The sequence below is a fragment of the Onychomys torridus genome, chromosome 22 (genome assembly GCF_903995425.1).
Source record: "Onychomys torridus chromosome 22, mOncTor1.1, whole genome shotgun sequence".
Lineage (NCBI taxonomy): Eukaryota > Metazoa > Chordata > Mammalia > Rodentia > Cricetidae > Onychomys > Onychomys torridus.
The window spans coordinates 6237383-6260377 of record NC_050464.1 but is presented as its reverse complement, the minus strand read 5'-3'; the positions used below and the strand labels follow the sequence as shown (position 1 = coordinate 6260377).

The following is a 22995-nucleotide window of genomic DNA, read 5'->3' as shown; positions in this document are numbered from 1 at the left end:
TTTTGCTGAAACTCCCTTTTCTCCTTGACACAGGGTTTCACTACAACCCAGGCTGGCCTAGGATTCATTATGGACCCCCAAGTTGACTCAGACTTGTGGCATTTCTCATGCCTCAGCTGCCCAAGTGCTGGAACTGCCACAGACTCCAGCTAGGTGTGTCATTTTTGCTGCCTGTCAGTGGCACACAGCCACCTGCTTTTGCAACAGATGCTGCCCATGGATTGAAGCACCGCTATCCTGGCTGCCTCCTCATTTTAAAGACATTTAGGAGTTTTAAAACACGGTGTTGCCGGGCAGTGGTGTTGCATGTCTTTAATCCCAGCACTTGGGAGGCAAAAGCAGGTGGATCTCTGAGAGTTCAAGGCCAGCCTGGTCAACAGAGTGAGTTCCAGGACAGCCATGGCTATACAGAGAAACCCTGTCTCAAAAAACCAAACCAAAAACCACAAAGTCACTCCCATTCCTCATGTTTTCTGAGAGCAAGGGAAACTTCTATAAATATATCCTAGTGGATCACACCCATGTCTCATGAGCTAGAATTATGACATATGCTCATACCCCAATAAACCTGGTAACTAGGGAGGTGCTATCAAGGCCAGCATTAAGACTCACTTCCTTGCACACCTATAAAACTAGCACTGGGGGAGCAGAGAAGAAAGATCTTGAGTTAAGGCCAGCATGGGCTACCCAGTGAGTTCCAGATAGCCTGGGCTACTACATAGTGAGACTGTCTCTACGAAAAGGCATACTTCCTGGAATCAGAAAAGCTGATATTAAGAAGCAAAGCAGCAGTGAAGAGGGGAAAGGGTTTGAGATAAAACCAAGAGTGACAGAGTGACAGGTGGGGTGTTGGTTCAGTTGATAAAGGCTTTGCAAGAACATATTGACCAAACTTCAATCTCCAAAACCCACATTGAAAGCAAAAGCCTCAATGTGTTTGGTAGGCCACACTTTTGATTCCAGCACTTATGAGGCAGAGGTAGACAGATCTATGAGTTCTAGGACAGCCAGGGCTACACAGAGCCTGTCAAAAAAAGAAAGGAAGGAAAGAAAGGAAGGAAGGAAGGAAGGAAGGAAGGAAGGAAGAAAGAAAGAAAGAAAGAAAGAGGAAAGGAAAGGAAAGAAAAAGAAAAAGAAAAAGAAAAAGAAAAAAAAAGCAAGCCAGGTGATATTTGTCATCCCAGTCAGGTCATCCCATCATCCCAGTACTGGAGAGGCAGAAAGAGGAGGATCCTTGAGGCTTGCTGTCAGACTACCATAATTGGTGAGCTTCAGGGCAGTGATAGGCTGCCTTAAAAAATGTGGATAGTGCCTGAGGAATAATGTCCCTGTAATCCTCTGACACACACACACACACACAATATATATATATATATATATATATATATATATATATATATATATATACTCACATATACCCATATCTGCATAGACATGACACATGTAAAGCCCCCATGAACATGCACACATGCATACACTTACTTAAAAAAAATCCTATTATGAACCCTGAGGCCTGGTTTCTTTCTCCTCCTCTCCTTTTTTGTTTTTTGTTTTTGTTTTTGTTCTTTTAGAGCAGAGTCTTACTATGTAGTTCTGTATAGCCTGGAACTCACTAGGCTGGGAACTGAAGATTCACCTGCCTCTGCCTCCAAGTGGTAGTAGGTTTTCAGGCAGAGGTCACCACAGTGTGGGCAGTATTTTTTTTTTAAAGATCTATCTATCTATCTATCTATCTATCTATCTATCTATCTATCTATTTAGTGTGTGTGTGTGTGTGTGTGTGTGTGTGTGTGTGTGTGTGTGCTTGAATGTGTGAGGGAGCCCAGATCAGAAGAGAACATCTGATCCTCTGGATCTGGAATTACAGGTAGTTGTGAGCTAACATGGGTGCTGGGAACTGAGCTCTCTAGTCCTCTGTAAGAGAAGTTAGGGTTTTTGATTGCTAAGCCATTTCTTCAAGCTGAAGAGGACTTATTTTTATTTTAAGTGTTTGTTGTTTGTTTGTTTGTTTGCTTGTTTGCTTTGGTCTTTTTGAAGACAAGGTTTCTCTGTGTAGCCCCAGCTGTCCTGAAACTCACTCTGTAGACCAGGCTGGCCTCAAACTCAGAGATCTGCCTGTCTCTGCCTCAAGTGTTTTGCTTGCATGAATATCTTCTGAGCATCAAGGGTATGCAGTGTTCCTAGTAGTCAGAGGGCATCAAATCCTTCTCTGGAAGTGGAGTGGAGTGACAGAGGGTTGTCTGGGTTCCGGAAACTAACTGAACTTTTGTCCTCTGTAAGAGCAACATGTTCTTAAAGACAGAGCAATCCCTTCAGCCCCTGCACAGTTGGTTTTTTTTTTTTTTTTTTTTTGTTTGTTTTTTTTTTGAGACAGGGTTTCTCTGTGTAGTTTTGGTGCCTGTTCTGGATCTCTCTGTAGACCAGGCTGTGGCCTTGAACTCCCAGAGACCCACCTGGCTCTGCCTCCCAAGTGCAGTATTTTTAAATATTTGATTTATGTAGCAGTACTACATAAATACTAGGTAGTTATAAGATTATAAATTACAAGATTTGGGCGTCACTGGTTTCTTTCCAGGGACACCATAATAAAATTATGGCAGTCTTAGCCTTGAACCTACTATGGCGAGAATATTTGAGATAATTGACTTTGAAGAGAGGTTTATTTATGTCTCACAGCTTCAGACAATCCTCAGTTAACTCTGTTCCTTTTGCGCCTATGGTGAGGCAGTCCACAGCAGCAGAGAACTTAGGTCTGAGGAAGCTGCTCACTTCATGGTGGTAGGGAAGCAAAGGAGGAGGCAGGGTCGGGAATCTCAGAGTATAGCCTGGCAGGGAGATCTTGGTGACCTCAGGTGAATCCTTTTGGAAAAAATGTGTTCGCTCTTTCCCAGTAAGGCAATGCCTAGTGAAGGGACACTAGCCCACTGGAGTATGTGGCTCTGGCAGGCCCTGCCCTTCTCCCCCATTCCCTCTGCCTTTCTAAAAACCATTAGATCACATTCCTAAAGCTAGACACCAAGGTCTATTGCCTTATTTGGCCACTTCCTCCTTCTGAGACTGACTACCAAGGTCCAGCTATCAAAGTATTACAGTCCAGCAATCAGAAGCCCCCTTTGGATGCCCTAATTAACATGTCCAATTAAAACACCTCATCCTAACACAGGGTTTCCCCCTTACCTTTATAAATCAGCATTTGTCTATGGGCCTGGTCTGTCTCCCCTCTATCCAGAGGCAGTCCTTCGTCCCTCAGGGACAAATACCCCTCTACCCTTCTCCTAGTCCCCTTCCCCTCACCTCCTCTCTCCTTTACCATCACATCCTAGTCCATTCTAACACAGACTTCACCTTTTCCTCCTCTTATAAAAATTACACGCGCAAGGTCATTTGCTGCTGTTTTCTGCCTGAGTCAGAAGCGGCCACTTTAACTTTTCTCCCCCCCGCTCAATAAAAGATCTCTCTCTGAAAATATGTGTTCGGGTGTGGTTTGTGCCCAGCCCGGGAGGAAGCCCTTCTGTGGGCAATTTTGTAGAATTCCTAGGAGAAACAAGGTCCACCCAAGCCAGTATTGGGCATAAGGGTTGTGAGGGTTGAAGGAGGCAGCATTAGTGCTATTCCACATTTTGCCTAGAATCCTGTGCACTCTCCCTGCGACTAGTGTCAAGGGTCGGCTAGTGACAGGGACGAGTCGGCCCGTCGCCCTCTTTACTGATGTAAGATGCTCCCCAATCAACAGGGAGGGCCGTGAGACCTCAGGAGGCCTCGGAAAAACCAAGCAAAAAGCAACCAAGAACTCATCTAATGCTCCCGAGATGCTCACACCAGAAGCCCTCGGCTCTGCTCCTCATCCGGGAACCTCGTCGGGAGCCGCCCTCCTGTGCACTTCCGCCGCCGGAAGTGACGCAGACGCCAGCCTCGGGGCCGTGGAGAGTGGCCCCGGAAAGGCTGGCGCTGCTCAGAGAGGAGAGTCTCCGTGACGGGACGGTCGCTAGGCCCGCCTCTCCCCCTGGGTGAGTCCCGGAGCCGTTGTCGCGTCGCCGTGGGAGCGGCCGCTTGTTTGGCCTGCGCAGACGCGCAGGAGGCGCCGCGGCCGCCTGTCCCGGAGCCCGGGCGCGCGGAAGGCCGGGCTCGCGGCCCTGTTTTCTCCTTAGCCTGGGCTCGTCGCGAAAGCTGGGGGACCGGGGTGGCTCCGTGGCGGCCTCGTGGTGGCGAACCCAGCGGCCGGGCCCCGGTGGTAGGTAGGTTTGTGTGGCCCACTTCGCCCTCTGGGGACCGAAGTGTCACCTAAAAGGGAAGTGGATGGAGAGCGGCCCTGGGCGAGGCCCGGGAACCGGCGGGAGCGTCACGGAGGGTGGTGGACGGAACCTGCACGTCCTTGGCTCTGAAGGACATCAGGCACGGCGCAGCTCTTCCTCGCCCTGCACCCTGGCGGTCCGACCAGCCTGCCCTAAGGGGCCGTCTCCAAAGCGAGTTGTGTCATTATTCATCAGGCCCATTGAGTAATGCAGAAGGGCCTGATGGTTACCACATAATTCCTAAGCTTTTGAGAAAAACAATGAGTAATCTTCACTGGCGTGTTTCTCTGGCTCTGAACTTGAGCCTCTAAATGCTTAGGACGCCCCGTGGAAAGATTTAAGCTATTGTACTGGTTGGTTTTCTTTTCTTTTCTTTTCCTTTTTTTTGGAGGGGTGGGGGGTTGTTTTGTTTTTGAGACATCCTTGAGTCTAGATTTGAACTCCTGAACAAGAGCTCCTGTCTACATTTTCCAAGAGCTGGCATTACAGGCCCAGCGATTTGGGATTTACAGTAGAGTCTGAATAGTACCGAATTCTTAAACCGTACAATTTGGGTATTAGGTTTTGAAACTGAAGGGGTACCCTTCTTTGTTTTTTGTGGAGGGGAGGGGGTGCTAGGGATTGAAGTCAGGGCTTTGTGCACACTAGGAAGTACTCATACCTTGAGTTGTATGTATCCTCAGCTCCCATTTTTTTCCTTTTGCTGTTTATTTTGATAACTGCTAATGACCCTTTTTTCCTTTTTGGACCCAAATTAACATGCACTTTAATTAATAGCATTTAAATAAACTTAGCTCTGTGGACAGTGACACCTGGAATCAAGTACCCTTTTTTCTTGTTGTTGTTGTTGTTGTTTTTGTTTGTTTGTTTTCCGAAACAGTGTAGCCCTGTCTTTTGGAACTTGCTCTGTAGACCAGGCTGGTCTTAAATTGATTTTAAATTAGTTTTTCTTAAATATCTACCCATATATAAAATAGTTTGCTAAGTACTAAGACTGTGAAATGATGGTGGGACATTTTAGTTTATTAAGTAATTTCTCCTAATCTCACCCTTCAGTGATGGTCATTGTCCTCTTGAACAGGGATGGAGGAAATATCCCACGAAGCAGCAGGATCACCAAGGGTCCAGTTTCAGCCTTTGGAGAGCCAGTCTGAATGTCTTTCCCCAGAGCTTCAGTTTCTGCAGGACACGGAGATGGAGCAGGGATTCCCTGGGGGTAAGGCAGAGACAACACTTATTTCCAGGAGAATGGGAGTATTAAGGAACTCTTGGGCCTGGTATGAGAGAGGCCTTGAGAGGAAGAACAGGGCAGATGGGATTCCTTCCTGGGTTGGGCCCTTCTGTTAAGGATGGCTAGTCTTCTGTCCTGCTCTAGCTGTTTGTCCTTTTGAAAATGTGGGCTTCATTCCTGTCACCACAGCCTGACCCTTTTTTAAGATAGGCTGCTTTTGCCACATCTCACTAGCCTTACCTGCTCTTTATTTCCTCATAGACTCAGAAAGAACACCCCCCCCCCCCCCCCCCCCCCGCCCCCAGCTCTGTGCCCTTCACTTTGTGTCTCCTTTCCTGATGACTTAGTGAGCTTTGCTGCCTGCCATTCTGTTGCTACTGCAGTTTTGAATAATCTAGTTTTGGTCAAGAAAGCAACCATTTAATCTCTTGGTTGAGCACAGTGTCTATTTAAATGCACAGATGTTACAAATTAACTGTACATTCACGTATGTGTTTTAGATAGGTTTGGCAGTCCTCCCCCACCTCCCCCAACAAGGTTTGCTGTGTAGCCCTGACTGGCCTAGTACTATCCAGCCCACGATTTGGATGAATTTTGTCTCAGCCTCCCAACTACTAGGTATTCTTTACTATACTTAGCTGCTGATTTCATTATGTAAGAACCATGTCTTAGACTTCTGTGACCAATGTGAGTGCCTGAAGTAACTTGTGTGTTAGCAGCTCAGATGGAGTGCCATTAAGTGGAGGGTGCTATGGGTGCATTGTGGAAGGTGTAAAGGATTATGAAGAAGCATGACTATTCCTTGTTCTTGAAAGCCTCATATAGTGGTTGCAGAGAACAGTGCCCAACAACAACCACACAACAACAACACATAATGGAGTTTATAGTAAATGGTATCTGGGAAAATACCAGAAGTTTGCTAAAACCCTGACCCTGGAAAAATCACTTCAAGTTCTTCAACTTTTTTGTTGTTTTGAGATAGGCTCTCTCTACATAGCCGTACCTGTCCTGGAACTCAGTCTGTAGACCAGTCTGGCTTTGAACTCACAGAGATCCTGCTGCTTCTGCCTCCTGAGTCCTGCGATTAATGGCTTGTGCCACCACACCTGGTCCCCTTCAACTCTTTGAGACGGTCTTATGTAGTGCAAGTTGTTGGTATTGAACTTCCTATGAACTTGATGACTTTGAACTTGTGATTCTTGTACATCCACTTTCCAGGTGCTGAGATTGCAGTTATGTGTCACCATACGCAGTATATGGTGCTGGGGATCAAACCCAGAGCATCATGCATGCCAAGCAAGCACTCCACCAACTGAGCTATGTCTTCAGCATTCTCTTTGCTGCTGTTTCTGTGTTTTTGAGACCACATTTTTCACTCGTAGACCAGGCTGGCCGGGAAACACTATTTGTCTTTATGCTTTGCTTTGCTCATCGAACGACAGGTGTAATGCTAGCCTTCCTTGGGAGGAATGTTACGTTGAGGAAAAAGTGAGATTCCTAGTAAAATGCATATGACAGTCCTAAACATGTAAGTAGGAACAGCTGCCAAGGAGGAGTGGACATACCTGAAGCCTGGTAAATGTTTGTTGGTTTTATTAGAATGGTGATGTGAAGGAGGATGCCACCCACACCTTGGGCAAGGGAAGAATCTTCTGAAAAGGGAGCCCTGTGGAAGGGCTGCTCTCACTCTTGGCTCCTTTCTCCTCCCTCAGCTCCACCTGTTCCCCAGGTGCCTGCTCTTCCCCATGAGGGAAGCCCAGGAGACCAGGCAGCTGCGCTCCTGACAGCCAGGTACCAGGTGAGCTGAGGGACCCTCTGCTTTTCCTCAGGGTTTCTTGTTGCTGATTGAGTGTGGCCTCTCTCTTATCCCATTTGTTAAACTTGCCTGGAGTCTTTTCACTAGCAGTTTGGGAACAGATCCTCTTCAGAGACCTGGATTTGACACAGATTTTTCTGTCTTTCCACCACCACCTTTGTCCATGACACTGTGATGGGCACTTCAGGGATTTATTTTCTAGGTTCTAGTCTGTTCTCCCTCCTCCACAACAGAAATAGCCACTAGATGCCCTTTGTGTCATGTTCACCATTCTCTGGCCATGGTGCTATAGTAGCCCATTCCTGAAAGCAGCCAGAATTATTATTTCAGGAGTTTGTGACATTCGAGGATGTGGCTGTGCATCTTACTCGAGAGGAATGGGGATGCCTGGACCCTGTTCAGAGGGAGCTCTACAGAGAAGTGATGTTAGAGAATTATGGAAACGTGGTTTCACTGGGTAAGGACCCTCCTGTTGCTCAATTTACCCATTGGATGTCTTCCTTGTTTCTGAGTAGGTGTTTGAGGTGGTCAGTGGAGTATGCTCAGGTTTCAGGTCTCAGCCCTCTATCTTTGAGATCCTCTCCTCTGGGGGGTTAATTTAGGGTTCCTTTGTAGACCTATTCTTCCCCAGGTCATGTCTCTTGCTTTTGTGGGACATCTGTTTCCTGTTAGCAAAGAGAAACTTGGTTGAGTTTTGGCTAAGTTCTCACCTTTTCATTTTCTTCCTTCCTTCCTTCCTTCCTTCCTTCCTTCCTTCCTTCCTTCCTTCCTTCCTCTCCCTCCCTCTCTCCCTCCTCCCTCCCTCCCTTTCTTCCTTCCTTTCTTATTTATTTGTTTGTTTGTTTGTTTGCTTATCTATCTATCTATCTATCTATCTATCTATTTATATGAGAGTCTTAAGGATCTTCCCAACCCCTCTCCAAACACTCTGTTCTGATTCTTTTGTGCCCTGTATCTGAGGTTTTCCCAAGAAAGAAACACATATTTAAAAGAAAGACTGAAATCTCTCTTGTTGAGTAGTTTCTTGCTTTTTAAGATCTTCAAACTCATCTCCAGACAGGCAGGATGGAGAGACTTCATTTAAAGTCGTGACTCACTGTGGGTATTACACATTATAGTGCATTACCTAGATGGTAATCCTAAGCAACCATACCCCATGTAGCAGAAGGCTCAAGACATCCCATACTAGGTGGGCTAAATCCTTAAATCATGTTTCTTTGTTGTTTTGAGGATGCCTGGGATTAGGCAATCTATAGTGATATTGAGAAACACCTGTGAGTGTGTGTGTGGGGGGGAGGGACAGGATTGTTGGCAATCTCCTTGATGTGAGCTTTGTTCTTTTCTCCCTCCCTGTTTTTTGTTTTTGTTTTTTCCTGTCTTTGATCTTGTATGCACTCTTGTGCATTTATGTCTATAGTTAAACTTCCCCCACCTGTTTTTTTCTTTTTGGTGGCATCTAGGGCATTTTTCTTTGCTTTTCTTTTTTTTTTTTAAACCTTGATTTCATGTTGGATTTAAGAGATTTTCTTACCTGTGGGGAGGCAGTTTACTTCTTGGGAAGGTTTTTAGTGTGTTTTCCATTCCTGGCTCTTTGATCTTTATAGGCATACTTCTCCGCCTTCCCACCACCCGGATTCATTGTGTGAATTCCTGCCCAGCCCTGAGTCATACCCAGGCAAGTGCTTTCTCTGGAGAAACACTTGCAGTCCTTTCGGCAGGAATCACCAAGAGATGGCCCAGGTATCGGCTTTCCATCGGTAGTGCTCGTCCCTGCACGGAAACTCCTTTTCCAAGATTGTAAGCCACTAAATTTGGTTGATGGAATAGATGTTCCTTGGGATGCCACCAATATGTAAAGTTGCCGATCCCCAAATGACCTTTGGTGAATCTCTAACATGGAAGCCTTCCATAAAACCACATGCATTTGGAACTCAGTTCATTCATAAACCACACTTGGTGGTCAACTACCTGTGTGAGAAGTCACAAAGCTAACCTTATCTCTTCAGTTATCATCGTGTCCTGTTGTTTTAGAGCAGGGAGCACATGCTGTGTGCTCTTCTTTCTACTAGTGAGTATAGTCTGTCCACGGTGTTGCACCACCAACCTCTCCCCCCCCCCCCCCCCCCCCCGCCTTGCTCATGTTTGGTATCATTTTCTCCTTCTTTTAAAGTTCTATCTTCTTGCCCAATTGATGTAATTATATTAACTTTCGTAATTAAGTGTTCTTAACTATGTCCTTGATGGAGAGGAAATGGGGGGCACAAAAATTAAATAGTATAGGGCATCAAAATGGATGTATATTTAAAAGCTTTGTAAATTGTAAAATGATCTATATATAATTGTAAACTAATGTTAATTTTACCTAATACAGAATTCAAACAGTTAACTTGTGTACTTTTTGTAGTAGTTTAACACAAGCTTATAGTATGATATACTACTAGGTGGAACTTTATCTCATTTTATCTTGTCATTTCTTCACACACAAAGGACACATATACCTGCATACCCACAGACTATAAGAAACCCTCTTGTCCTACCCAGCTTGCTTCCCCCCCCCAGACTGGGTTTCTCTGTGTAACTTTGGAGCCTGTCCTGGAACTCACTCTGTAGCCCAGGCTGGCCTCGAACTCAGATACACCTGCCTCCCCAGTGCTGGGATTACAGGTGTGCGCCACCACTACCCGACTCCAGCTGGCTTTTTTGAGACAGGGTCTCTGTGTAACATTCCTCACTGTCCTGACATTTGCTCTGTAGACCAGGCTGCCTTTGAGCTTATAGAGATCCGCCTGTTTTTGTCTCCAGAGTGCTGGGATTAAAGGCGTGTACCACCACTGCCTATCCAAGCAAGCATATTCTTAGCAACCATTTTTAACATCCTTGGGAATTAGCTATTTTTGTGGGTCACCATACTCCATTTGAAGTGTAAAGTTATGTATGTTTACTAATTTTCCTTAGTGTTTGGGGTTATAACATAAGAGCTTTATGATTCAATCCATGACTTAGTCTCCCTTTCCATTCATGTTTTCCCATGGCTGTATTTTTATTTGTCACAGACACCATAAGGTTAATTTCTTCGTTAAGTGTTTGCACTAGACAGCAGTAAATAAATAAATGGCTGAGTTTAAAATGTTTGGCCCTCATGTCGCATTTTTACACTATGAATATTATTTTGCCATGCCAGAGATATAAATTCAAGCCATATGTGTGGAGGCAACTGCTCTAATGTAGCTCAGAAGTATTTTGATTTGACATGAAAGATCTCAGTTAAGTGTCTAAAGATAGTTGACTACTTAAACCCTCAACTGGGATTCAGAAACAGTGCATGCTGTTCGTGTATCTGTTCTGATCTTATTAGCTCTCATCGGGTTTCCCAAAGTTCATCTTTTCCAGGTTAAATGCCCTTAAAAAATTTTTTTTAAAGATTTATTTATTTATTATGTATACAGTGTTCTGTCTGCACATATTCCCGCAGGCCAGAAGAGGGCACCAGATCTCTCTCTCTTTTTTTTTTTTTTTTGGTTTTTTGAGACAGGGTTTCTCTGTGCAGCTTTGCGCCTTTTCCTGGAACTCACTTGGTAGCCCAGGCTGGCCTCGAACTCACAGAGATCCACCTGCCTCTGCCTCCCAAGTGCTGGGATTAAAGGCGAGATGGTTGTGAGCCACCATGTGGTTGCTGGGAATTGAACACAGGACTTTTGGAAGAGCTCTTAACCTCTGAGCTATCTCTCCAGCCCCCCCCCCCTCTTTTTTTTAAATTTTTTAATTTATTTTATGTGTGTTTTGCATGTTTGTCTGTATACCACATTCATGGTTGTGCCTGTGGAGGTCAGAAGAGGGTGTTGAATCCTCTGGCATTGGAGTTCTATACAGTTGTGAACCACCATGAGTACTGGGAATTAAACCTGGGTCCTCTCCAAGAGCAATAAGTTCTCTCCAGTCTCCAAATGCCCCGCCCCCCTTTAAAATAAAAGTGGGTGCCATTATTATGTTGACATTTGGGTACAAAGTTGGCACTCTATAAACTGTTTTTAAGTATGTTATTCAAAAGAAGTGCAGACACTTGGGAGGCAGAGGCAGGAGAATCTCTGAGTTTGAGGTCAGCCTGGTCTACAGAGAGAGAGTTCCAGGATGGCCAGGGCTACACAGAGAAACCCTGTCTGGAAAAACAAAAAAAAAAGAAGAGCAGGATACAAGATTCATGGTTCAGGCTATCCCAAAAGGGTTATTAGTGTTGATAATGCCCATATTTTAATTTTATGTTTGTTGGTGTTTTGCTTACATGTATGTCTGTGAAGGTGTAGGATCCCCTGGAACTGGAGTTACAGACAGTTTTGAGTGGGTGCTGGGAATTGAACCCAAACCTGGGTCAGCACTCCTAGCTGCTGAGCCAGGGAGACGGGGCTTTCTGAGTCCCTCCCCTATTCATATTGGAATGTTGATTGATTGGCCTGGTCCTTTTTTTTGTTTTTCTTTCTGGAACAGGGTTTCTTTGTGTAGTCCTGGCTCCTGGAACTTACTCTGTAGACCAGGCTGGCCTTTAAATCATAGAACCGCCTCCCTCTGCCTCTCAAGTGCTGGGATTAAACATGTGTACCACCACTGCCTGGCAATGGGCCCAGTCTTATGTAGGTAACCAACCATTGCTGCTGTGAGCTTCTGAAAGCAATGGCCTTTGTTTCACAGCACTCTTTCCCCCTACTTGCACCCCTTCTATGATGTTTCTTGAGTCATGGAAGGGGTGATACAGACGTTTTCTTTAGGGCTGAGCACTCAATGATCACTTGTTCTCAACTTGGACTAGTTAGACTCTGTATCCACAGTTGCCTACTGCATATGGAAGCTTCTTTGACCACAGCTGAAAGCAGCACTAATTTGTTAGTATAAGCATATATTTAGGAGACAGTTTGACACCATGTCCAATTAGCAAAACAGAAGTAGGGCCTATCATCTCTCCAGCTGTGAGTTTTGGCCAGGTTTCTAGTACCAGACATACATTTTGTTCTTTAGAACAGGCCTCAAATTCAATGAGGAAGTGCTAGGTTATTCCCACAACAGATGTGATGTTATTGTGTCAGTGGGCACACCTTGCCTAGCAGGGAGGTATGGTAGCTTGAAGGGTTCATAGTTAGATAAGAAAGAGCATTGGTGTTTACTCCCAGTATCCTGCATAGCACCTTCTAGCACTATGAAAAACTGGCCAGCAAAGATGAAGTTGTCAACTTGATTTCTATGTTCTGAAGCCAGTGTGTGGTCTTTTCAGTAATAGAACCATATTTAGTTCTGGGGGGCAACCAAGCCAAGAGCAGTAGCAATATTCTGTATGGTTTTGGGGGGCCTCTGAAGTCTCTCCAACTAATAACTCATAGGGAGACAGATATAGGAGACCTGTCATCGGGCCTTTATTTAATCCCCCTGTGGTTCGGGGGAGCAATATCATCTACCCATGCAGCGTACCTCCCTTAACCTGACTTTCTGGGAACTTGCTGTGTATACCAATCTGGTTTCAAACTCAGAGATCTTTACTTTGCCTCCCCAGTGGTGGGATTAAAGTCTCCCTCTCCCCATTTTTAAATTAGCTTACAAGTCATAGGTTTCCATATGGCCTTTATATACATCATCATCTTTCCCATCTCCTTATGTTAACCCACCCCACCCCTCCTCCACTCACATTTAAGCCCCATTTTAGCTTCCTTGTTTGTATAGATGCTCCCAATTTAAACACGGAAATCTGAAAATTGCAAGCTTCTGGACCTGGGTGACCTCATTCAATATTAACATTTCCAGCTTCATTTTTCTACAAATTTTATTTTTGTTTTTAAAGGCTTACTTTGTGTGTTCTTTTGTGTGTGCATGCACACAAAGTAGATGTGAGTGCGGGCACCCTTAGAGTCTGCTAGAGGTCATCTAATTCTCTGGAGTTTACAGGCTGTTATAAGCAGCCTGACATAGGTGTTGGGAATCAAACTCATGTCTTCTGTAAATGCAGTACACTCTCTTTAACTGCTAAGCCATCATCTCTCCGTTCCTTCATTTTTCTTCATAGCTGAATAAAATTGCATTGTGTATGTGTACCACGTTGCCATTATCAGTTCCTCAGGTGATGGGCGACTCACCTGATCCTTAAGCCATTTTTAAGAATCTATAAACACCACTCATTATGTGGTGACATACTAGAATAAGGGGAACAAGTAATAAATTAGATATGCAGTATATAGATAGGTTTTTGGAGATGACTGACTCAAGCCAAACTTTGCATATGTGCTCCTTGATTCTTTCTGTGCCCAGGACATATAAAAACTGCTTTTTGGTACTAACAGCATCAAAATTCTGTTTGCTAAGCAGGCTCCCTGTTGCTTTGGTATTAAAAGAGATTAAGCTGCTCAAACTTGAGGCAGGTTTGTCCTGTTTGATACAAACCTGGGCTATACAGTGAGTTCCTGGCCAGCGTGGGTTACAGGGTGATACCCTTTCTCAAGAACACACACACACACGGGGAAGGGGGAGGAGAGGGAGATGTAAGGAGTCTTCTCAGCAATAGAGTTTGTTTTATTTACATTTTTACTATAACATGTTGTAGTTAGTATTTGTAAGTGTCTCTGTATTTAGAAGATGAGGTCCTTCAGTTGTTTGAGATGGATTGCCCTTTTGCTTGGGCTCTCTATCCCTACTATGCTTTTCATATAAGAGGTACCCCATAAATGCTTGTTAAATAAGCTAAATCTGGTATGAAGATGTGGCATGCCCTTTGTTCCCGTGTGCATTGAATCAGATTGCTTCGTTTTTTTCTTTAAAAGTCAAGATATTTGAACAGTTTCATGGAACATTATGGTAATTCAGCACTTATTTATCATATGCAGTGATCAAATCAGGGCAAATAAGCATTTTCATTCCTTCAGTAATTTTGTTTTGAGACAATGTCTTTTATATTATTATTAAGAATCATCTATCGTATTTATTTAGAATGGTTATTTAAATCAAATACATTTGGGCATAGTAGATATTTGACATGAAGGGCAGTTGTATCAGAATGGTCATCAGAAAAATAGTAACATTTTACACATAATAACTAGAAAATACTTTTCTGTCTGATCACTTAGGTTAGAAATTGCGAGAATGTTAACTCTCTGAACAATTAGGTTCTACTTCATAACTGCTTGGAAAGAATTCTTTAAAAAAAAGCAGGCGATGGCGGCTCATGGCTTTAATCCCAGCACTCAGGAGGCAGAGGCTGGCCTGGTCCACAAAGAGAGCTCCAGGACAGTCATCATCTCTTGATGATGTACCCTCTGATGTTCAACTAGATAGGAGGTGTTGCAGAAGTCACTGCCACACACGGTACATTTACAGGCCATGTCCTTGTGAGTTCTCTGATGCTGAGTAAGGTTCATGAAGACTCTTTTACAGCTGCCACACACTTTCTCTCTCTTTGGAGACAGTATCTTCTTATGCAGCCCTGGCTGTCCTGGAACTTAAATTATATGTATGTGTCTGAGTGTGGGTACATGCACGAGTGCAGTTATAGCCAGGGTAAGCTGCCATGTGGTTGCTGGAGACTAAACTTGTTCCTGCAAGAGTAGTTAAGTGCCTCTAACCACTGTGCCATCTGTCTATCCCTTGAAGTAATATGTTGGGGATTTTAAAGTCTTATTAATTAGAATTATATTGTAAATTGTTTCAGTTGTTACTCTATTGTGCTGAAGATAATCAGAAATAATTCCTGTTTTGGTGTTCTTCATTGAACTTGTCTGTCTTACTGGTTTTTGCTATATTTATTACTGATTTGCTGCTATACTTTAATTAACTGTGTAGCAGGTGTTTGGATTACATTTTGAGGATACAATTTGGTATTGTAGACCAGGTCTAACACCAACATTGTGTGCTGGGCCACAGGAATACTTACTAATGATAACTTCTGTGAAGACATATACACCCATGCACGAATTCCCTAAATTATATTTAAATGAAAGTTGCTGCTTCCAAGTTACAAACTCTTCCCTTAGCATACCCTTTACCAGAGGAGAAATCTGAACTCCTTAGAGGACATTATCCTCTTCATTCTCTAGGTCTTCCTGACAAATGTCTTCTTAGAACTTATCTTCTGTATTAACACTAACTAGAAAGGAAAGAGGGCAGTGTAGCATCTGAGGATAAGTTGCCATATTCCATTTCTTTCTCTGTGAGCAGGATTTCCAATTTCCAAGCCTGATGGGATCTCCCAGCGGGAACAGGATCTACAGGTCTTTGATCTGGAAACTAAGAATAAAGAAGTCATAAGAGATGTCTGTTCAGGTGAGTAAGGCAGAACCTGTCAGATGAATCAGTGGAGATGTAAAGGACAAGTGTTTAGCCAAGTTCTGGCTGAGCTCATGCTCAATACACAAAGCTTTCCTATCTCTGCATTTTAAATCCTTTCATACAAATGTGCTAGGTCCTAGTTTAAGTTACAGGATATTTTTAACCCATTTTTATATTTGTTCCTTTGAAATGTCTTACTGCCTGTTGTTTTATTTTGCTGAAATAGCCTGTTTGTATCATCCTTTGATTCATTTCTGTCCCTCCTTGTTCCTGTTGTTCTTGACTCTTAAATCTGCTGTTGAAATTTTGTGCTTTTTTTTCCCCCCTCTTTTTAACGTCGAATGCTATTTATTGAAGGAGGGAGGAGGTCTTAAATACAGGCTTACAGCACAATAGGTGAACCCCGGAGGGCAGAGATTCGTTACCAATGTTTCACAATCTTGCATCTAAGCTGTTAACTTGTGCTTGGTTTTTGAAGTAAATAAAATTTACTTATCTTTGAGAATACTACATTATTTAGTTTCCTCCTATTTTGTTTGTTTGTTTATTTATTCATTCATTTATTTATTTATTAATTACAGGGTACAGATTACATTTGTATTTTCTATTTATATATTGTATTAGATGGAGAGACCAGAGAAGAAAACAAGCTGTTGATCCCTAAGCGGAAAATTTCAGAAGAAGTACATTCATACAAAGTGAGAGTAGGAAAATTCAAACAGAATATTTCCCAAGTTCCTGAGACCAGAGAGGTTTATAAGTCTGAGGACAGATTAGAAAGGCTCCAGGAGATTCTAAGAAAATTTCTCTTTCTGGAGAGAGAGTTTAGACAAATAACAATCAGCAAGAAAAACTTCACCAGTGAGAAGAACAGTGAACCCGAAAAAAGCTTCAGTGTAGACTCTACACTTGATGCAGATCAGAGAGTTCTTCGTATACAGACGATAGATGACAGTAAGTATGACATGAACTTCACCCAGAACCCCACTGCTGGTGAACAAGAACCCGTAAACCCAACACAGAATTTTCAGAGTAGTGACTATAAAGAAAGCATAATGGATCTGTCCCACCTTAATAAGTGGGAGAACATGCCTACCACTGACAGATCCTATAAATGTGATACATGTGGGAAAACCTTCCACCAGGCCTCTGCTCTTACTAGACATCAGAGAATTCACACAAGAGAGAAACCCTACAAATGTAAGGAATGTGATAAATCTTTCAGTCAGAGCTCAAGTCTTAGTCGACATAAGAGAATACACACTAGAGAGAAATCCTACAAATGTGAAGTGTCTGATAAATCCTGTGAAGCACCTGAGAAGTCATGTAGCCAGAGCTCAGACATGCTTCAGCATAAGAAGGTTCATGCCAAAGGCAAGTCTTACAAGTGTGGCAGCTGTGAAAGAGTCTTCAGCCGAAGCGTGCACCTTACTCAGCATCAGAGAACTCACAAGGACATGGCCTGTAAATGTACCGTGTGTGGCAGTGACTTCTGCCATACCTCCTATCTAGTTGAACATCAGAGGTTACATCATCAAGAGAAGTCCTACGAGTATGATGAATGTGGGCTGGCCTATGTGAAACAGCAAGGAAACCGTTTCCGAGAAAAGCCCTACACGTGTACTGAATGTGGGAAAGACTTCAGATTGAATTCCCATCTTATTCAGCATCAAAGAATTCACACCGGAGAGAAACTGCATGAATGTAATGAGTGTGGGAAAGCTTTCAGCCAAACCTCTTGCCTTATTCAGCACCACAAAATGCACAGGAAAGAGAAATCATATGACTACAACGATTATGAGGAAAGTTTTAGTCACAACTCTGAGCTTACTCTGCAACAAGAAGTTCCTATTAGAGAGAGAGTCTTTGACTGTGATGCATGGGAAGAGAGCTTCAATCAGAGAGCGCACCTTGTCCAACATGAAAGGGTCCATACCAAAGAGAAACCTTATGAATGCAATGAACTTGGGGAGGCATTTAGTCAAGTTCAGGCCTCATTCAGTATGTGAGAACTGACCGCAGAAGTCAGATATGTACTAACTGTGTTAATGTCGTCAGTCAGCTCGGCCCTTGGACAGCATCAGAAAAATCATACCAGAGAGAAACCCGCTGAATGTGATGAGTATTAGGAAGTATTTTGGTGTTAAATTCTTATTGGCTCCTGTAAATCAGTGCTAGACTACAGAGAACGTGGTACATTCTTCAGCTTATTTTCATACCTTAGTCACAGTTGGAAAATTTGTACTGGAGTAAAATTCCACTGTCAAATGTGAAAAAGCCATCTGTCAACTACCTTGTTGGTTCAGTGTCACGTTTGTGCCATGCAGAAAGCCTGTGAAGATAGGGAGGGATGTGTGTGCAGAAACTCAGTCATACCCCAGTGCTTACTCACATCAAAGAATCTATGTCCAAGAGGTCATTTGGGTGTGGTAAACATGGTGAATCCGTGAGCAGGGGTCCATGTGTCATCAGAATTACCAGGTGAGACTCTGGATATGACGAAATGGTAAGATCAGAACGTCTGTACCAGATGAGACTGATAGAATACAAACAGTGAAACTTAACGCTTTTACCACTCTGTTTCAGGCCTTATCCAGTATCACAGTATTGGAGAGAAAATGGTTACTTCTGTGTGTAACCATTCCTATTTAGTCCTAGTCTTTCCAGTGTAGAATCACTGAATCCAGAAGGCAATTGGTGAACGCATTTTCTCACAGCATCCTTAAAAAAGTATTCTAAGAAGGTACGAGTATTTTATTTATAGAACACATTTAAGTGAGTTTATTTTAGTTTGGCCTAGACACATTCAAATATTTTTTTCTTTGAAATTGATTCATGTTCACAGTTTGCCTAGGATGCTGTCTTTGTACCAATGTTGACATAGCTTCTGACAGTAGCTCTGTGGGCTTTCTCTGTTATTGTCCTGAATGTCAAACAGTGGAGACTCAGGTCTATTTTTCTGAGGACCCCACATGCTGTTGTTTTATAGCCACACCCTTGGCTTCCTGTTGATTTCTGCATTCTCATAGGCGTCTTTAAATGATGTCCTGGTTGTAAGCTTCTCACTAGCTGACACTGCTCTTCTGTGGGATCTTCTCTCCTGTGGTAAAGCTTCCTTTCAAGAGTTGTATTTCCACATCCGCCATCCATGTTTGGAGGATTCCGTCTTCCTGAATTTGTGGCAGGCACCCAAACACTTGCAAGTCATGCCCGAGTTTTCATCTGCCTTGTTTGCATCCACAGCCCTCTAAAAGAGATGACAAGGACATCAGGGAGCCAATAAGACTCCTGGTGGTCTAGCTACCTTCATTCAGTGCCTACTTTGCATGTATGTGTATGTTTAGAAATCTTTTATATGCCTGTATTGAAGGCTAACAAAATGCTCAGGTCTGCTTTTGATAGGGGAACAAAGAACACACGAATCAGAGAACTCTGTAAGAAAATACAGCCTTCCAATAAGGATGTTGCTGTTCTTAGTGCTGTATCTAGACAGTATTTCAAGAGAGTGGCAGGTCTGTTCCTGGTAAACTTGTAACCACTAGGATTGCTTCTTTATCTGTCTCCCTCCATTCCCTTCACCAACCCAGGGTAGTGTTTTGAAGCATAGGGCTTTGTGCATTATCGTTCATGCATTGCCATCCTTTGTGTTGAGATGCAGTCTTACTTTGTTGCCCAGGCTGGCCTTGATTTCCTGGGTTCACAAAATCTTCCTGCCTCCCAAGTCGCTGGGATTATAGGCATGTGCTCCTGTGCCCGGATTTTATTTTTGTATTTTAATAGAATCTATAGGCCATATAAAAGATCATGGCTGTTTTGATTTATAGAAGTGATCACAGGTGTTGAGTTCAGGGTCCCTTACCTATACTACATAGAGTTCATGATTCTTCATATGGTGTCAAAGCATTTTTTTTCATCTTAAAATTCAGAACATTTTATGAATAAGAAAAGTATTATTTAAAATTCTAGTTGTCAATCAAGCAGTTGAGGCTTCCATAGTTCAGATGTTGTAATGTTCACTAGGATCCTCAACCAATATCTAAAATAAATTGCTCACTCTGTAAACCTTGTGGCTAACCTCTAGGATAGTCCTCCCACTGTATTTTACTTCTTTGCCATCAGCAAGCATAGTGTTGATGTCATCAAGGCAAGAAAATCGACATATATCAAGTTGATTTAAATGTAAAAGCAAATGAAAAATGCATGTTTTTTTTTTTTTTTTTTTTTTTTTTTTTTTTTGTTCCTTTCAAACTTGTATACTCTTAGTTATAGAGACCAATAGTCACCTGTGGTGACTGAGGCAGAGGATTGATTCATCCCTAAGTAGCAGAATCTGTAAAAATCATATGTATGCATTTGGGTTAGGAACATGCTTTTGTACTTCTACCTGAATAAAGGTGTGTTCAACGCTCTTAGACTCTTGTTTTGAACCGAGCCTAGTGGCTCTGGCCGGAAGCAGTGGGCAACTTGGAATTCCTCACCTTCCTGCCTGCAGCAGACTCCTTTGTGAGACTCACTCATAAGAAGTGAGTCTCCATAGAGACCAGCAGAGACATCAGATCTCTGAAACTGGAATTATAGATAATTTTGGGCCACCACATGGGTGCTGAGAATCAAAATCCTGCTCTCTGCAAGAGCAGCCAATGTTCTTAACCACAGAACCAGCTCTCTAGCAGCTAGAGAGAGTTTTGATCCTGTAGGGATTCTTCAGGACATAAAATACAGGTAAGAAATTTGTGATTACTAAGAATATTTTGGTAGATAAAGCAAATTTTAAAAGAATGCCAAAATAGTTCTTGAAGTAACTTGTCTGTTCAAGTAGACATTGAGTTGGTATAATGACAGTATGAGTTTCTATTAAGTCTTTGGTCTTAGGGGAGGAAGAGAAGAAATCTTAGCTGGACACTTGACTCATTTGTTTTCATTTACTGCATGTACACTCTTATATATACACATTCAAGCTTGGTTTCATCACAGTTCTGCAAGAGAGCTGGGCTGTTACAGATTCACTGAGGTGCAAAGAGATTGAAGATCTTAGGGTCTTACAGCAAGTTGATGTCTCAGAGTGTGATATGGCTGACTCCCAGGCCACAGGGTTTTCTTGTAAGCTCTGCCTGTGTTACCCCTAGTGATTCAGTATTGTTAGCTCCAGCTGATCCAAAGGCTTCCAGAGCTGATGTGAGAAGAGAGTATCTTAATTAATTTTTTAAAGAAAGTAATTGGTAGACTTAAGATAATTTTGACACAAGGGGTTTCCGGTCACACCCCCACACCCCCAAACACAAAATTTCCTTTCTCCTGCCCAAATATCCCTGCCCCATCATCAGTTTCTCTTGTTCATTTCTCTGCTTTTCAAATTTGTTCTTAGCTTTTTTTCTGTTGACCAGAACTAGCTGATGGACATAGAACTCTTGACCTGGAACAAAATAGGTAAGCAAGCTTGATTCCTGTGCACATGAAAGAAAGACCTATAGGGAGCCGTGGAAGAGTGTGTTGAATGAAAGGGGTAGAATGTCCAAAGCTTATGAATGAATGTCTTGATTAGTGTTCTATAACTGAAGAGACACCATGACCAAGGCAACTAATTTAGAGAAGGAAGCATTTAATTAGAGGCTTGCTTACAGTTTCAGAGGGTGAGTCCATGATCATCATGGTGGGGAATGTGGCTGCAGGCAGACCAGACATGGTGTTAGAGCAGTAGCTGAGACCTTTTATCCTGATCTACAGGCAGGAGGCAGTTAAATGAGCTAATTTAAATGTCATGGGCTATTGAAACTTCAAAGCCCGCCCTCAGTGAAACATCTCCAAAACTGTGTCACCTCCTAATCCTTCCTAAATAGTCTATCAATTGGCAACCAAACATTCAAATATATAAGGTCTATGGCGCTATTCTCATTCAAACAACCACAATGAGAATGGATTTTTTTTTTTTTTTTAAGACAAAGACTAGGAAGGTGGAAAGATGGCTCAGCGGTTAGAGAACTTGAATGTTCTAGATGTCCTGATTTCAATTCCCAGCAACCATGTGGTGGTTCAATACTATCTATAATGGGATCAGATTCTCTCTTTTGATGTGAAGACAGAGAACTCATACATAAAATACATGAGTAAATAAGTCTTTTTTTTTTTTTTTTTGAAGAGTTATTTATTATGTATACAGAAGAGGGTGCCAGATCTCATTACAGATGGTTGTGAGCCACCATGTGGGTGCTGGGAATTGAACTCAGGACTTTTGGAAGAGCAGTCGGTGCTCTTAACCTCTAAGCCATCTCTCTAGCCCCTGATTAAATAAGTCTTAAAAAAAAAAAAACAAACAAACCTGCAAGGTCTCACTGTACTGTCCCTGCTGCCATACCCACCCTTCCTGTCTCCCAAGTGTTGGGATTGAAGGCAGAAATCTTTGTGTATGTGCTGTATTTTGCTTGTGTGATGTCTGTGCATCGTTTGTATCTGTGCATCGTTTGATGCAATGCTTGTGGGGGCCAGAGAAGGGTATTGAAGCACTTTGAACTGAGTCAATTTTGAGCTGCCCTGTGGGTATTGGGAATTGAACTTCCTCTGGGAAGGCAGCAAATGCTCTTATGCACTAAGCCATCTCTCCAGCCCTTGTTACCAACTTTTAAAGTTTATTTTAAAATACATTGTTTATTCCTTGAGAATTTCATACTTGAGAATTTCATACATGTATAGAATGTTTTGACAATAGGACTATTTTGTAAGACAGCAGTAACAGATTCTTGGGCCTGTGACTATAGTACTCATTTCATGAAGCCTCCAGAGACCACCAAAGGAGCCGGTTTCCAATGCAAGCACATAAGGGTCCTTTTTTCAGGTTCAACCTGGGCCACTGCATGGCAGATGGATGGAAATGTAGTGGCGGCCATGAGCCCAGGTATAGAGGGTTTTTATAGGGAAAAACCACAAGCTGGGAATTACATGCTTGGGATTGTGTAGAAGGGATATGGGACAAGGTGATTTTTTGAAACTATTGGTCTAGACCTTGGGTGTGAAACCACATTTTGAAACCATTATATTAGACTTTTTGGTGGGGAACCACAACTTGCTGAGCAGGATTATCTGGGCTGCTCAGCAGGATTATCTAGATATCTTCAAGGGCCATAAATTGCAGATAGGATGTCTGCAGGAGTATCTGGATCTTGTTAAACTTTACTTCCCTGTATCTGTTCAAGTTGCCATGGCACATTCCTGATGTCCTTCCTGGAACTGAGTACATCAGGTGGTCCGAGATGGTGGCCCTTTCCCTAAGATGTAACCTGTAAAGTCAAGTGTAGGCCTTCACATGACCTCCCCTGCTGTGACCAGGTTTCAGTAGTAGGTATGAATTCATGTGAAGAAGCCTCAAG

General features: G+C 42.9%; 1 protein-coding gene across 5 annotated transcripts; it reads left to right on the top strand.

Annotated features, from left to right (window-relative positions):
- The first annotated feature begins 3897 nt into the window (after positions 1-3897).
- On the top strand, positions 3898-19349 carry Znf655 (zinc finger protein 655). Of its 5 annotated transcripts, XM_036171753.1 has the most exons (6): positions 3898-4235; positions 5374-5508; positions 7236-7321; positions 7670-7796; positions 8944-9079; positions 15524-15611. In XM_036171753.1, the coding sequence occupies exons 2-6, from the start codon at positions 5376-5378 to the stop codon at positions 15543-15545; spliced, it is 504 nt and encodes a 167-aa protein (XP_036027646.1). In that variant the 5' UTR covers positions 3898-4235; positions 5374-5375; the 3' UTR covers positions 15546-15611. The 5 variants fall into 5 exon arrangements, with proteins under 5 accessions (XP_036027646.1, XP_036027645.1, XP_036027644.1 ...); XM_036171752.1 differs by lacking the exon at positions 15524-15611 and having other exon boundaries at positions 8944-9930; XM_036171751.1 differs by lacking the exons at positions 7236-7321; positions 7670-7796; positions 8944-9079 and adding an exon at positions 16259-19349 and having other exon boundaries at positions 3898-4007; positions 15524-15628.
- The last annotated feature ends 3646 nt before the right edge of the window (positions 19350-22995 follow it).

Bases quoted from the DNA above. Each gene is read 5' to 3' on its own strand.
- Znf655 (XM_036171751.1), top strand. From the start codon at position 5,376: ATGGAGGAAATATCCCACGAAGCAGCAGGATCACCAAGGGTCCAGTTT. The intron at 5,509-15,523 runs GTAAGGCAGAGA...CTCTGTGAGCAG, and splicing joins GGAGCAGGGATTCCCTGGGG to GATTTCCAATTTCCAAGCCT. The intron at 15,629-16,258 runs GTGAGTAAGGCA...ATATTGTATTAG, and splicing joins CATAAGAGATGTCTGTTCAG to ATGGAGAGACCAGAGAAGAA.